This window comes from Polyodon spathula, chromosome 2, assembly GCF_017654505.1.
Source record: "Polyodon spathula isolate WHYD16114869_AA chromosome 2, ASM1765450v1, whole genome shotgun sequence".
Classification (NCBI taxonomy): domain Eukaryota; kingdom Metazoa; phylum Chordata; class Actinopteri; order Acipenseriformes; family Polyodontidae; genus Polyodon; species Polyodon spathula.
Genome location: NC_054535.1, coordinates 6431370 through 6445474, shown reverse-complemented (window position 1 = coordinate 6445474; position 14105 = coordinate 6431370). Strand labels below are relative to the sequence as shown.

General features: G+C 37.4%; 1 protein-coding gene across 2 annotated transcripts in view; it reads left to right on the top strand.

Moving 5' to 3' along the window:
• Positions 1–5779: 5779 nt before the first annotated feature.
• Positions 5780–14105, top strand: part of LOC121327469 (BEN domain-containing protein 4-like) — a 29138-nt gene continuing 20812 nt past the window's right edge. For both annotated transcript variants that reach the window (XM_041271550.1, XM_041271540.1), the window contains exon 1: positions 5780–6257. In XM_041271550.1, coding sequence (XP_041127484.1) covers positions 5831–6257 — 427 coding nt within the window. In that variant the 5' untranslated portion in view covers positions 5780–5830. The remainder of the gene's footprint in view (positions 6258–14105) is intronic.

Below are 14105 nucleotides of genomic sequence, written 5' to 3'. Positions count from 1 at the left end.
ATATATATATATATATATATATATATATATATATATATTTATTTTTTTACTTTATTAATGTGGAGTAGTTTGTGTAGATTCTACATGTAAAGTCTAATTTGAAAGCTTTGTGTCCATGCACCAACAAAATGTGAAAATATATATATATATAGATAGATAGATAGATAGATAGATAGATAGATAGATAGATAGATAGATAGATAGATAGAATCTAACTGAAAACTACACATGTAGCTGTTGTACTGCAATAATACGACACAATTCAGTTTGAATAAACAAACAGCGAGTCCACAGCTACAGTGGAAATACTATTATCTCCTCCTCTGTGTATTCTTATAACTGAAGAGCAAACGAGTATTTATCTTAGATGGACTGTTGTGTTCTAAATTCAAATGGTATGAAGAACATTGTACCATTATCTGCGTTTTGAGGATATACTCCTGAATCTCTGTAAATCACTCTTTCTATTACAGAAATCAGTGAGCGACTGTCTAGTATTTTCAAACATGTTGAAGGATTCTAAATTCATATTTGCTGTATAAGGTGTATAAAGTGATGTGTTTGGCAAAGAAAATATGCAGTGTGTTAATTGGCTAACAAATGGTGAGATCTGAAATAGTGGTGTGCTTGAAAAAGTTGATGGGCACTATGTATTATAACTTATACCTCATTTTATGTTGCATTCATTAATGAACCAAAATGTGCTGAAAAACTGGAATTTTCTTATTGCAAACGATTACACAAAGCAACCAAGACACCACACAACATCAACAGTTAAGAAATGTATAATTTTAGCCTGGCTAGACATAGTCCATATTTGATTTTTACTTGAAACTGGGCTTTAGTTTTTGAAAACCTGTTTTTAATGAAACAAGCCATACAGCGTGCTCATTCGTCTCGAGAAAGCATTTCAATTATTTGACTAGCATTTCAATAACAAGTCTTTAGATTTCAGCTTCTTTACATCAAGTTATACTTTGGAAAGTTCCTTCTGTGATTATTCAGCAGTTTTCAGGAAGCAAATCAAATTGTCATTAAAACGTATATCAATCAATCTTTATTTTATATAGCGCCTTTCATAGTGGAACACCATCAGAAAGTGCTTTACAAAATGCAATAAATACAAGAGAATCCATATTACTTCAGATAGAGAAATGCATAATACATGATTTACAGTGGAAAGTACATAATACATGATAGTAGTGCATAATGGAGGGAGCAAGATCAGAAGCATAGAGACAGACAAGGTTAGTCAACCAGGGGTCCAGGAGGCACGTGGCAGTAGTTTATTTCAACAGTAAGCCGGAAACATCAGCAATGGAGAGGGGAGAAGGAGGAGAGGGCAGGAGGAGCAGCCGGAAGAGCGTCGAGGTGGGCAAATAGTAGATAGTAGGTTTGTGCTGGTCGAACGTGGAATAGAAGTTGTTGATTTTGTTCTAAAAGAAAGAGGAGAAATCATGACAGGTAAGAGAGGAGGATGGACGGGAGTTGGATCGCTTGGTGGCTGGATGTAGGATTTGGTCAATGGTCTTGAAGAGAACATTGCTTTTACCGTGTCCCATTTATGATTTCAGATAAGTATTTCACCTTGGCCACAGCAAACGCACGTCTGTAGCTTGCAAGATGGTCTGTCCAAATGACCTCCACTTGCACTCGAGCTTGTGGCAGGCAGATTTAAGCAGTCGAAGTTCGAGGGTGTACTATGGGCAGTTTCGATCTTTCTTGACGGTTCTGGTTGCAAGCAGGGCAACAGTGTCAATGATACTAGTGAGGGTGGCGTTGTAAAGGGTCACGTCTCATCAACTGAGGACGGGAGAGGTATATTAGCGATAGCCAATAGAAAAAAGGAATTTACATTGGGGTTTACTCCAGTCGCCTACTATCCCAAATCATGGCAGTCTTTCTTTAATAACTGTACCTGTCATTCTCCAGGGAAGAGACATTTAATACAGAAAAAAGAATAAACTAGTAAACTGGTGATATGTCAGTAGTCAAGTTTTCTTTAACCCTTTCAGTCATGGCTGGTCTTAGGGACGTTTAGAGTTTTTAAGGTATTAACAGGACTTAAGGTCCCATTTACCAAAATTATACCTTAAAAAAAAAAAAAATGCATACTCAATAAAGGAGCTCCTTTTTTAATTATATAACTTAATTTTGTATTCTTCAGCTCAACAAAAATAATTCAGAGCTGAGGGGGTTAAGTAAACTGCATTACTGTAATGCAAAAAAAAATGTAAAAAGTGAGTAAAGGGTTTGGATTAACATTCCAGTATGACAGATGACATGGCTGCCGACAGTGAAGCTGAAAATACCTCAGGCCTCGTGACAGCATTCAGCTCAGTTGAGCGAGTGAGTAAAGACACAGATCAGATAATGGATCGATGGGGTGAAGGTGACTATAAACAGTAAGGAGCACATTTCAGGCAATTGATAAGGAGAGCACATAATCAAGCACAGCTGTATGGAGTTATCCACAAAGTTCCATCAGTTGCAATATAGTATAGAACCAAATGAGATGAGAAGATTTGAACAAGTCAATGCCCATATTAGAAAAAACTAATAGAAAATGTTAAGCAGCTCATAGGTATTTACATTGATCTCACAAAAAAAGAGTAAGAGAATGTAAGCATCTGGTACCATACTAGTTCTAAGATAACATATTCAATATGGTACCACTGTCCTCATATCATTTCTGGGGAGGTGTTTGTGGTATAGCGCTGCTATAAAACATGATTATAAGCGCGCACTTTAACACAACAAAATGAAAAACACTTTTTAGTAGTGAAGTATTTAGTGTTTATTGTAGGTACTGAGCACTCTCTCGCTCTCTGGTACTGTAATGGATCTCCTCCAAGCAACTGATGAGTTAATAATGCACACATCAGCATGAGACATGTCCTTACCTCTCGACTAGAGAACCTGTTCTTTAGTATAGACGCTTGTATTTAAACAGTGAATTTAGCAGCTAATGTCCTGCATTTGCCTCTCTATTCGATTTAATTGGCTGAGAGTCCAATCTATTACAGTACATAGACTGCATTGATGAAGTCCTTTGTTTAGAATTTTACCTGAGGTGAGGTTTCATTCTAACCAGGCTGCAGGACAAGCCCCCCAGTGATCAATTCTTTGCTTCAAGGGACATTAGTTATAACAAAAATGTAATACCAGGCTAGGTTAAAGAAGGTTTTTAGCCTGCATGCCTTACTTTCTGTTCCCCTTGATCTTCCTACCTTAGCAATGTCTTTGGAGTCAAAGATTGTCAACAGCTGCAAAGCATGTCAGTCATTAGGTGAAATTACATAAGAAGTGTGAGTAGAAGGACCAACCTTATGCTAATCATAATATTAACACTGCTGGGTTTTGGGGGTGAGGGGTGGGTTGTTCACAGATGCTATTGGCTATCCTGCAGTATTCCCATATTCTTGTATTTTTTTTTTGAGCTGTTGGAAAGTTTTTCTTTTGCTCATTTGTTATAGCATACAGTAAAGTGGAAACTGATTCTCAAAACGTGCACTTGTGAGACCCCTAGTGAAATTAAATGTGCAACAGGTAATTGTGAAATGATTCTACTAGCTAGAGTATAACCCTTTGAAGATTTTTTTTTACTTGAGCCTCTTTCAGAAAGAGTTCAGTTTTGAGTCCCATCGACCGCAGGGTCTTGATCAAATTAAGTAGTAGGTCATTGCGCAGGGTCTTGATCGAATGAAGAAGTAGGTCACTGTGGTAGTCTAAAGCTGATTTTGTCTTGCCACTTTAAAAATACTCTCTGAGCAAAGAAGCACCTTTCAAAATAGATAAGTTTAAATAGGAAGTAAAATGTGCTGCTTATATTTCATTTGTAACAGTAATACATAAGGCATATTTTGAACATTATTTTTAAAGAATATTTTTGCTAAAAACAAAAGCTTTAAAATCCAATTCACAGAGCCTCTCAGAGCTGTAAAAGCCTGCAACATAACCACATAGTTCTGAGACAAAAAACCACAGGGATAACAGTTTTCAGAGCTCAGGCCTGTACTTACAGGACTCTGTGTATATGGGTCACACATGCACTTAGGTGCTGCTGGCAAACTGCATTTACTGATATGCACATTTTGGTTCAGCTGCTTTTATACAGAAACCTTGCCTTGCATTTATTTGCTTTTTAAAACAAATAAGCCATGTTTGCTGTACCATAACATGACAAACAATTACAAACTATACAAAAACATGATCAAAACAAATAAATAGTCACCAGTAATCCAGAGATTTAGGAAAATAAATAGTTCCAATTCAAACTTCAATATGTTTTAAAATACATTACGTAGCTGTGCAAACTGTTCAAATAAAGGCGTGGTTGTCTTGTATTACTGCTTATAATAAGGACTAACCGTTGAAAACAGCTCTGCATGTCTAACTAATAATGTGGCTGTGCGTGACACAAAACAGACCTTTTAATGCAGCAGTTTCCACACACCTATCACTGCAGAAGTTCACAGGTACACACAATTGTGTATTTTTTGTATTTAACTGAAAGCTTGCCTGTTGCTTTTAAGTCAACATCAATTATTCACCACCTCTGTCTCAGGGTCACGTTGCTGCCTGTTCATCTTCAGTATTATCACAGAGAATCCATAGCAAATTGGTGATCAAACTGTAAGTAGCATTCTGCTTCACTAACAGAGGTCACTGTGCTTGTCTCTGTTGATGTTAATTGGATGGTTTATTTAATATTGACTGAATTTCATCTTTCTTGAGGCACATTACTACACAGAGGGTGTTTGAACCTGCCTGGTGCAGGCTGCACATAAAGCTGCTATGTAGCCATATTCAGACTTGGGTAAGGCATTTAGCTTGTCCTGTTCAAAGAGGGCTGGTTGAGTGTTAAGTGGCAGTAGGGTCCAGTTGCACATTTAAGTTAGGTTGAGAGTGTGGCACAAGAGGATGAAGTAAATTTGATCAATCCTTTGATTAAACACAGCAGGTGCTCATTATGACTAGAGTGGCACGCCTGTCTGGGTAAATACAAGTGGCTCAATCAAAACCACTCTGTGCCTGGGTGCCTAAACAGCGACCAGTATCTGTGAGATGAAGATGCTATTAACAGAGCAGGGGGGTGCATTACCCGAGGGGCAACTGTCCTGCTATAGTGTTCCAACTGTGTAGGTCAACTGGGTAATCCCAGTGTTAATGTGTTCTATCTGTTTTTGTAAGAACCCAAATGGCTTCAGGTTTAACACATCTCACAGAACAATGATGCACTAGAATATCTAAAAACAAAAATTGCAATCTTTGGAAAGGGGTAAAAACATAGTAAATATGTACCAAACTATTAAATATGTGAGCACATTTAAATATACAGTCCTAAATCCAGGCTGGAAAGACGGCAGGGACAGTGTGCCAACTCTCACCTAGTTATCACACTGATTCTCCAGTTTATTTGGCTTTAAACAAAGCCAGCCTGTGTGCGCCTGTCTCAATACAGACTGTACGTTTCCTCGGTGTTTTTTTTTTTTTTTTTTTTTTTTTTTTTTTCTGAGCTGTAAACTGTGATTCTCGCAATCATATTTTCATGTTACCTTAGGGACTAAGGTGGAGGAAACCCCCTTTTCTTAAAACACAGACATTTAAAATAAAAAATAAATCCTACGACAGGTCCCGCCCGCATGTCCCCCTGTTGGTAGAATTGTCATACACTGCGGTCATTAACTCTGGTCGCTCGCCTGGGGATTGGCCGGGCAGCCTGTCAGTAAGCGAGAGCCCGTTGCAGTCTTCGACTCAGGTGCCATAGAGAGAGCGACATACAAGGACTGAAGACTGAAGACGGGAAAGGCGAGAGGGAGAGACAGCGATGGAGGAGGAGATGCAGCAGGCAGAGGTGGCATACTGCGTGCCCAAAATTTGCAGGCAGAGAAGCCCCTACAGCGCTCTCAAAACATTCCCCAGCAAGAGGCCAGTTGGCAAGAGGTACGACAGACCGACCATGGTGGAGATCCCGCTGATGGGTGCCGGGGGAGGGTACCACCAACATCATCCAAGTCATCAGCTCCAGCAACAACAACAGCATCACCAGCCCTCCATCATCAGCAGCAGCGAAAGTCATCAGCAGCAGCAGCGTTTCCACTACGAGAACGGGCCCAGAGCAGCAACATCCCCTAGTTCAGCATCCCTCGGCACTCGGCAAAGGATCACCGGCGCCCCAGCGGGTCATCTCACCTCCAGGTACACTGCCAGCCTTGGGCGAGAGACCGCCGACTCAAACCTGGGATTCAGCGCAGGTATTTACTTAGCCCTCTCACTCCCTGTCTGTCTTTTTCAATATTTGGTCAAAGTTTTTTTTTTTTTTTTTAAAAACTTGTTATTTATTTATCTGTACATGTTTTAAGACGCTATTAAGAAAGCACACAGTTTGTAGTTTTTTTAAGCCTTTTTTTCTTTTTTTTTTAGTACAAACTTTCTGCGATACAGATTGTTACATTTAAATTTAAATGATCTTCATTTTCTTTTGTAAAGACCTCTACGTTTGTTTAATGTAAAAACGTGTTCTTTTTTAAGTGTGTGGATTGCCTCGCCTTGTGTGATGCGCCTGCCTGCGTTAACCGAGATCGCTACAGTACAATTGATCGCTGTTTAGCTTCAGAATCACACATTAAATGAAAGGCTGCTAGAGGCTGCTGAACAGAACGGAAAATAAACAGCTTTCAGAAAACAAACTGTAAAGTCAGTGCAGACAAAATGTATTCTTGTCGGGTGTAGCCAAGTTAAATCAGTACTACAGGTACGATCACGCAAAGCCACCTCTCTTCAAACAACCTGCTACTTACTTTTTAAACAGTTAGAATTTTAGACCGGAATAGGCATGTTATCTTTGACTCGGAATAAATTATTTGATGGGATAAATAACATGACAACGGACGTGCTGCATATATGGGCTTTATTAAAGTATGCCAGATGCCCATGGATAACAAAGTTTTGGGACTATTTCTAATGAATTTCCACATCTGTCTCACTTGGGAAAGCTTTGCCGCACACTTCCAACCGTTTCAGTGGATGCAGAACCTGCAGTCTCAATGCATGGGCAAATCCACACGAGACAGAGACTGTCGGCAGCAACTGCAAGGGGAAGCTGAATTCTTACCTTTAGCAAATTACAGCACTGTTTCAGTAAGGAAGCACCACTATTTTTAGGCATTTATAGTGCTCTGAAATATTGTCTACTTAGGTTTATTTAAAACAGATCCGCGAAATGTCCGCGAAATTCTAATTTTATTCCATATCCTACCTGTGAGAAATATGTAAATTTCCCTCTATTTAGGTAGACCCATAGTTATCGGTGATTAGTGATCAGGGCTGAGTGTCAATGTGCATACTAACAAGAAAATTAGAATCGCGCGTTTCAAAATAGGGCCTTTTGTTTTCATATGGCTGTAGGCTGATCTTGGAATCATTTATAAAGACTATAGATGCGAGCAGGCTAGTAGTAAGATTTTGGTGGCATATTCAGTACCAATTGTATAGTAATTCATGACAGTGTTCCATTTAGTTGGCTGATAACAATCACAATGAGATTTTAAACAAACCAAAACTATATTGGCCATTCATATTGTGGTGCCATCATTTTATTTACTGTAATTGGTTCACAAACATACTGTGTACATAAGAGCACAATAATGATACCAGCATAGCAACACATGCTGTATCACATTTTACCAACCATTCATAAAAACTTGTTTAAATAATTCATGAGTGAAAGCTTTGTGAATGGGACCCATCTTGTTTTGGAAAGCAAGGTTTATTGTTTATTTTTTTATTTTTTTATTTATTTTTTTAATGCCAGTGTCCACATTTACAAGGCGGGACAAGTCAACTTAAATTTCTTTCAATGTAAAAAAGATCAGGTGCTAGCAATTCAGGCAGCTGTGCACATGCTCAGGCCAAGGGCAGACGCATTACAACAGTGCAATGAAACTTTCTAAAATGCAGGACTGGGTGCATGGAAAGTGAATTAGCCTGAGACTAGACGTGCACAGGATTCGTCCGCTACGAAATGGTCAGGGAGCATCAACACTTTGAGTAGCACTTGTTCTGTGGAGAATATTAAATGGTCTCACTCTGAATCACAAGTTAACTTTACAATCTGATAGTGACTTTAAGGGTAGTTAAATGTTTGTGATAAAATTGTGATTAAGTTTAGGATTATATGTAAATGCTTTTTGAACCCAGTAATTTGTTTGCACCCATTCTGATTGCTGTTGCAGCTATTGCATTTCACATTGCTTTTCCAGTGTAGTGCAAATATAGTGCTGTGCATTCTTACTATGCTTTACCATACTTTTTATTTATTTGCAGAGCTGGTCAGTGCTTTGTTAGGTTTTACTACACCTCACTATGATTTTCCCATGATATACAATAGTGAACTAAGGGTAACCGTGCTGAATTTTGACTGCAGTTGCTTGACAGGGAATTTGCAGGGTTTTTTATTCGAAGCTACAGATCTGCAGTGTCATTTCCTCCACTATGCAGGTGGCAGTGAGGTTGCTTTTCAGACAAAGACATAAAAGTGTGCAGACCGTGTATCGTCTGTCAAGATGGAATTTTAGGACAAAATAGTACACTGTAGAGGAAGAAGACTGCTGAATGTAGAATGTATGCATGCCCTGGCTTAGTGCAGGCTGAACATGTTCAAACACAGGCCCTAACATTGATAAGGAAACTGTGAGTTTTTAATAAATCCTAAACCATTTACTGTACAGCATGTCAGCTGAACTGAAAACAACCCTGCAGCAGACAGCTTCTTATTGCTTTTGAAATGCAAAACTAATAAGCAGACTAAATATTCAATCTGCAGTATCGAGTTTCAACTTTTATCCTGATGCTATTAAAAAAAAACAAAAAAAAAAAAACACCTGTTTTATTTGTATTTTTTATATTTTTTTTAAACAGCAAAATAATAGGACCTACAGTATTCACAAAAGAGAGAAGAAAATTGTTATCTGGAAATGTGCAAGTGTGTTGTTGTTGTTTTGTTTTTTTGGCCAGTTTGTATCTCCTTGTTGAGACTGCTAAGGAAAAAAAAAAAAAAAAAAAAAAAGCAGCTGTAAATTCTAAGACAAATAGAAAGAACACCTGCAAATTCTGTGATAAGAATTTCTCTTGTGCTAAGGCCCCCATATTCTGCCACTCAACATGTAGAAGGGTTAGTATGTTTATTAGCTGTTGAACGGAACACAAAACAAAAAATTTAAAGGAGAAACACCTTCTGAGTCACCATGAAGCAATGCGTTGTTTTCTTTATGTTCAGCAATTTGCAACTATCCATGTACTAGCTCATACAATTTCATATTTCCAGTGTTGTAGCTTCATTTTCATTGTCCTACTAGAAAAGCAGTGTGTGTCTTCATAACCCATTTATCGGGTATATGTGTCTGGTGTTACAGTAGCTGATTTCATTATTGTTGCTAGAATGTCAATTATACTGGTAAATATAGAAACAAGTGATAATTATTATGTTTGGTTTTTTTGGTATTTAACGTCTCGAAAATTGTTCTTACTTATTACTAATTCAGCTACATTAACACTGGTTTTTATTTTCTTGTGTTGAAGAGATCTTTGGGTCAATCCAGTTTTTTTTTTTTTTAATCAAATCTTTATCAGTAAAAACAAGCTCATATTTTATAGTGCCCTTTGAGGTCATACTAAAAGTAACTGAAATGTTCTGGCTAATGCTTTCATTAGTGTTTTTAAAGTGCTGTACGTCATAACAACCCAGAAGAAGACATTAGCTGAAAAGTTTGTCGGCTTGACTAAAGAATTTTGAGTGTTTAAAGTTATGTATGAACAGATGCAGTGCAGAAGTCAAACTTTATCTACTTAAAATCTATAGAAACTAAAGAAAAAAGATGTATAGTCATTTGTAGAAATCCTATTGTAAAAAAAAAAAATCAACAGATACAGTATTTATAGAAATCTATTAAATATGTTGACCGTAGAATATATAAATGTTAACATGAGAATTCAGTATGTTGACCACATAAATCTGTATGAATATACTACTCTTACAAAATATAGAAACAACTAATGATGTACAGAATGGGAGTGGGGATTGCATTGCCCAGTTTTCTTCACACCTTATTTTTTTCAATAATGTGCCTTTTGCTTAAATAGCATTACAGGGCTGCTTTTGGTTTGCAAAGCAACCTGGGGTGCTTGCACACAAACAACACTTGCTACGTTGTTCATTACAGCTTACAAATTTCACATATATCATTACAAAAGAACAAAACAAAAATCAAACAGCAGTAAAACTATCCTGCAACAATATTGTACTTGTCAAAACACGAGAAATAAAAAGCAGCATTCAAATAAAAGCATGAGATAGAAGCCACGTCTGACCATACGGAAGCAGAATTCAATGAAAGTCAATGGAGATATACTTCATAAGATCCCTGGTCCAGATTCGTTGACTGCGAGGATGGGACATTGTACATTGCTAAGGCCAGGTAGTCTGCCTGATGCTTGGACAAGGAGATGTCAATTCAACTATGTTATTAATGGTAAAACACATCGAGTGACATTATTGTAAGATGAGTGTATTTTCATGGCCTAGAACGAGTATCTCCGTTGACAAAGCACGCCAGGATTGTATGATTTAGAACCACATCACAGACTTATCATCTGCCTTGTGAGATTTCCTGTTGTTAGAAACTTCATTAGGATTCCAAATTATGAAAGCAAACACGCAGTTACTCTGTCTGTTGGTCTTTCACCTTGGAAAACAAACAAGCAAACTGCAAAAATGTTTTAAATGTTGTAAGTGGAACGTTATAGTCTTTGTTTAAGAAATAAAAAAGAAAAATGTATACTAACCTAATGTGACAGGTGACTTTGTGGGTGTCATCATACCAGGAAATGAATGAAAATCAACAGCAGGTGTGAATGAAAGCGCTGTTTGCATGGTTTAATTATAAATAAACAAAATAAAAAGTTTGAACAAACAAAACAAAGCACTTTTGTAAAGCAAAACGATACGTTGGCCAAAATAGACAAAAAAACACAAAGTGAAAACTAAATCAAACAAGTATCGTGCTGGTTGAAAGCCAGCACGAATAGCAATTGTTCACTTTCAGTATCTGTTCTGCCAAAAACATGTGAGAATGTGGCTGCTCCTAATTGAACAATTGGTGCTAATTGGGAGCAGCCACATCCTATCAATTGAGAGCACATGGCTCCATTAGAGGAGAGGAGTTGGTGAGTGTTGATTTTGTTGTTCCTGTGTTTGTATGTTTTTTTTATCTAGTCAGTGAAGGTTTAACCCAGCCTGACAGAGTGCTTTTGTGTTGCATTTAGGCTGTACCTTTTGTTTTGGCCATTGTGCCTTTTCGCTTTGTGGTTGGTGTTTTGTTTATTTAATAAATTAGAGTGTAGCAGCTCTTTGCACTGCATTTCCCTGTGTTCTGTGTACTTTTCCCAGACCTGCCATTACCACAGAAGCTATCCTGTCACATGTGGTGTTAGTTGTGGGATACAGCACCTCCAGAAGACCTTCGGCTTTTGTGTTTCATTTATACCTCTGGTTTTGGCCCTTGTGCCTTTTCATTTTGTGTTTGGTATTTTGTTTATTTAATAAATTACCACAGAAGCTTTCCTGTCACAATTTTAAATAATAATATAACAAATAATATAATACACACAGGGGCGGGTGTACCCCGTCACACCGTACAGCCCATTCCAAAGAAGGATCAGTAATATTCAGCTGACACATCCTGTAATAGAAACTAACATAATATGCCAGGTGACTGTATTTGTAAGCCAATTGGTAACACTGCCCCTGAGCTTGCATTCTGTCAGTCTTGTTTAGAGTGAGTCTTGGGTACTTGGGCACAGAATGTTCTCAAGGGGTACTGTACAGTACTTACAAGCATTTGATAAGAGTCCTGAAATCAGTCACTAAATCTCGCGAGTTGAGTTGGATTTTGTCCATTGGAGAGGGATTTTTGATGGAAGTATTCATACTAACAAAAACAGTCACATCTATTATCTTTCAACAAAACATTTCATTTAAATGTGGTAAAATAAATACATGCCAATGTTTCTTTTACTGAATGTAAGTAGTAAGCTTTGTCACAAAAAAAAGCAAAAAACATTATGGATTCTACTGCACGAACAACATGTTCTTATCCTTTTTGTTATAAACTAAATTTAAAAAAATCAATCCTGTTTTTATTTTGCCTTATAAAACGTTTCTAGTGTGTTTATGTGTATAAGGATTATGCTAATTAGAAGCAGTATCTCTGAAGATCTAATCAGAACCCAGTGATGCTTATATTACCAATCGAAGAATCAAACAGGACAGCAAGCCTCAACAAACTGACAAATCAAGGCCATGAAAGATAGAAGTAAATACATTAATGTTGACAAAATGGTTTCAGATGCTAGGGCGGGGCTGAGTTGCATCTGTAGCAGTGGTGTTTATGATGATCAGAGTGCACGGGATGACTTGACAACAGTAATTGCAGGCATTGTAATTTAACATCCTGGTAAACAAAACAAATCTAAATCTTCTGTTGTATTTATATGTGATAAAGCACATGGCATTTAAAAGCGTTTACGAAGACTTGGAATAATATAAAGGGTGGTAAAAAAATCTATCACTGTAATACATGTTCCTAATGATATTTTATGAGCATCTGAGTGAGACTGATATTAAATATTTCTTGATGTATACATATTCATAAATCGGCACATCTATGCAACCATGGCAACTATAATCCAGTACCCATGATAACCAACCATGCTTCCATACTGTGTTTTCTGCCAAACCTGATAATTAGATGTTTTTTCTTTGACTAATTAAGAAGCATTAATCTCCTTTAACGCAGCGCGTTCAGGATTATACAAGTGTTTTCTCTTAGGCTTTGGGGTGACCATTAAAACAGACTGACTCGATTCTTCATTTTGTAGTTTAGATAAATGTAGTCATTAACTATCCTCAAGCTCATCGGTGCATTCATACAGAAGTAATTATGACTCAAAAGAGAAGGAAGATGTAAAAGAGCAACTGTTCCCAGGATCGTTTATTTAATAACCTGTGTGTTTCGTTCATATGAGCACACAGTGCTGAAGATATTGGAACATTCATCAAATGTGCTCGTCTGAGCTGTGCTGGGAGTTATCAGCCTCTAATATCAGGTACTGTCAGAGCAACAGGAAACCGGTGCAGTGGTACGGAGAAACCACAGCTCAACCTTCGCTTTGACTGCGTGTCTTGTAGTGACATAACTATTTAGTAATGTGTGCCTCAGTGGAAACTGATTTACTAGCGTACCTCGCAGTGCTAAAAAGGGGTCTAATGTGCTTGTGAAATGCATCTGCTGTCCTACTTAGAGCAAAGCCCGCATTTTGCCATGGAAACATTGTTAAAGAACAGTTTTGTCTCGGTTTTCCGTTGGTTGGACATACGCAACAAGTGCATTAAGTAACAGAGCAGTGGCTCAAACATATTAACAGTTCAATAATCTTGCATTGTTCTCTTCAACTGTTGTCATGTGCATTGCAAGCAACAGGTAGTAAGTAGTGTTCCAATATAGGCCTGTATTGTGATGTGCAACATGTGCATTGAATGTTAAAATAAAATAATATTTGAAGGGTTGTAGTCAATCCTGCAATAACAGCTGTAGTACTGTACAAACAGAATGTTGATTTTTTTCAGCTGTGATAAATCAGTTCTCCATATGATACTGTCTTACAAAATATGGAATTCATAAAAATCTAAAAAGTAATATTTAATATAATTGAATTACAGGTCATGCTTATACAGTACATTATAAACCTCTTGGTTCATATCATACTATCAGGTTTGTAGTTGAATTTTGAAATGTTTTTAACAATGCCATGCATTTCTATCATGCTCAGTGAACCATACTAGAACCCAAAAACAAATGTATTCAAATAAAAAAATGTGTTCATACACAAAAACATGTGTTTGGTTCATAATAGCATTAATATCCAGAAGTGCGGGCATTAGCATCCCTGTAGATAGCTGACCTTGTATTTTGCCTTCTGCTCAGAGCACTTAACTGTAGTGGCTGCTCGATTTTACATTGCTGCTTAGTTGTTTATTAGAAAGA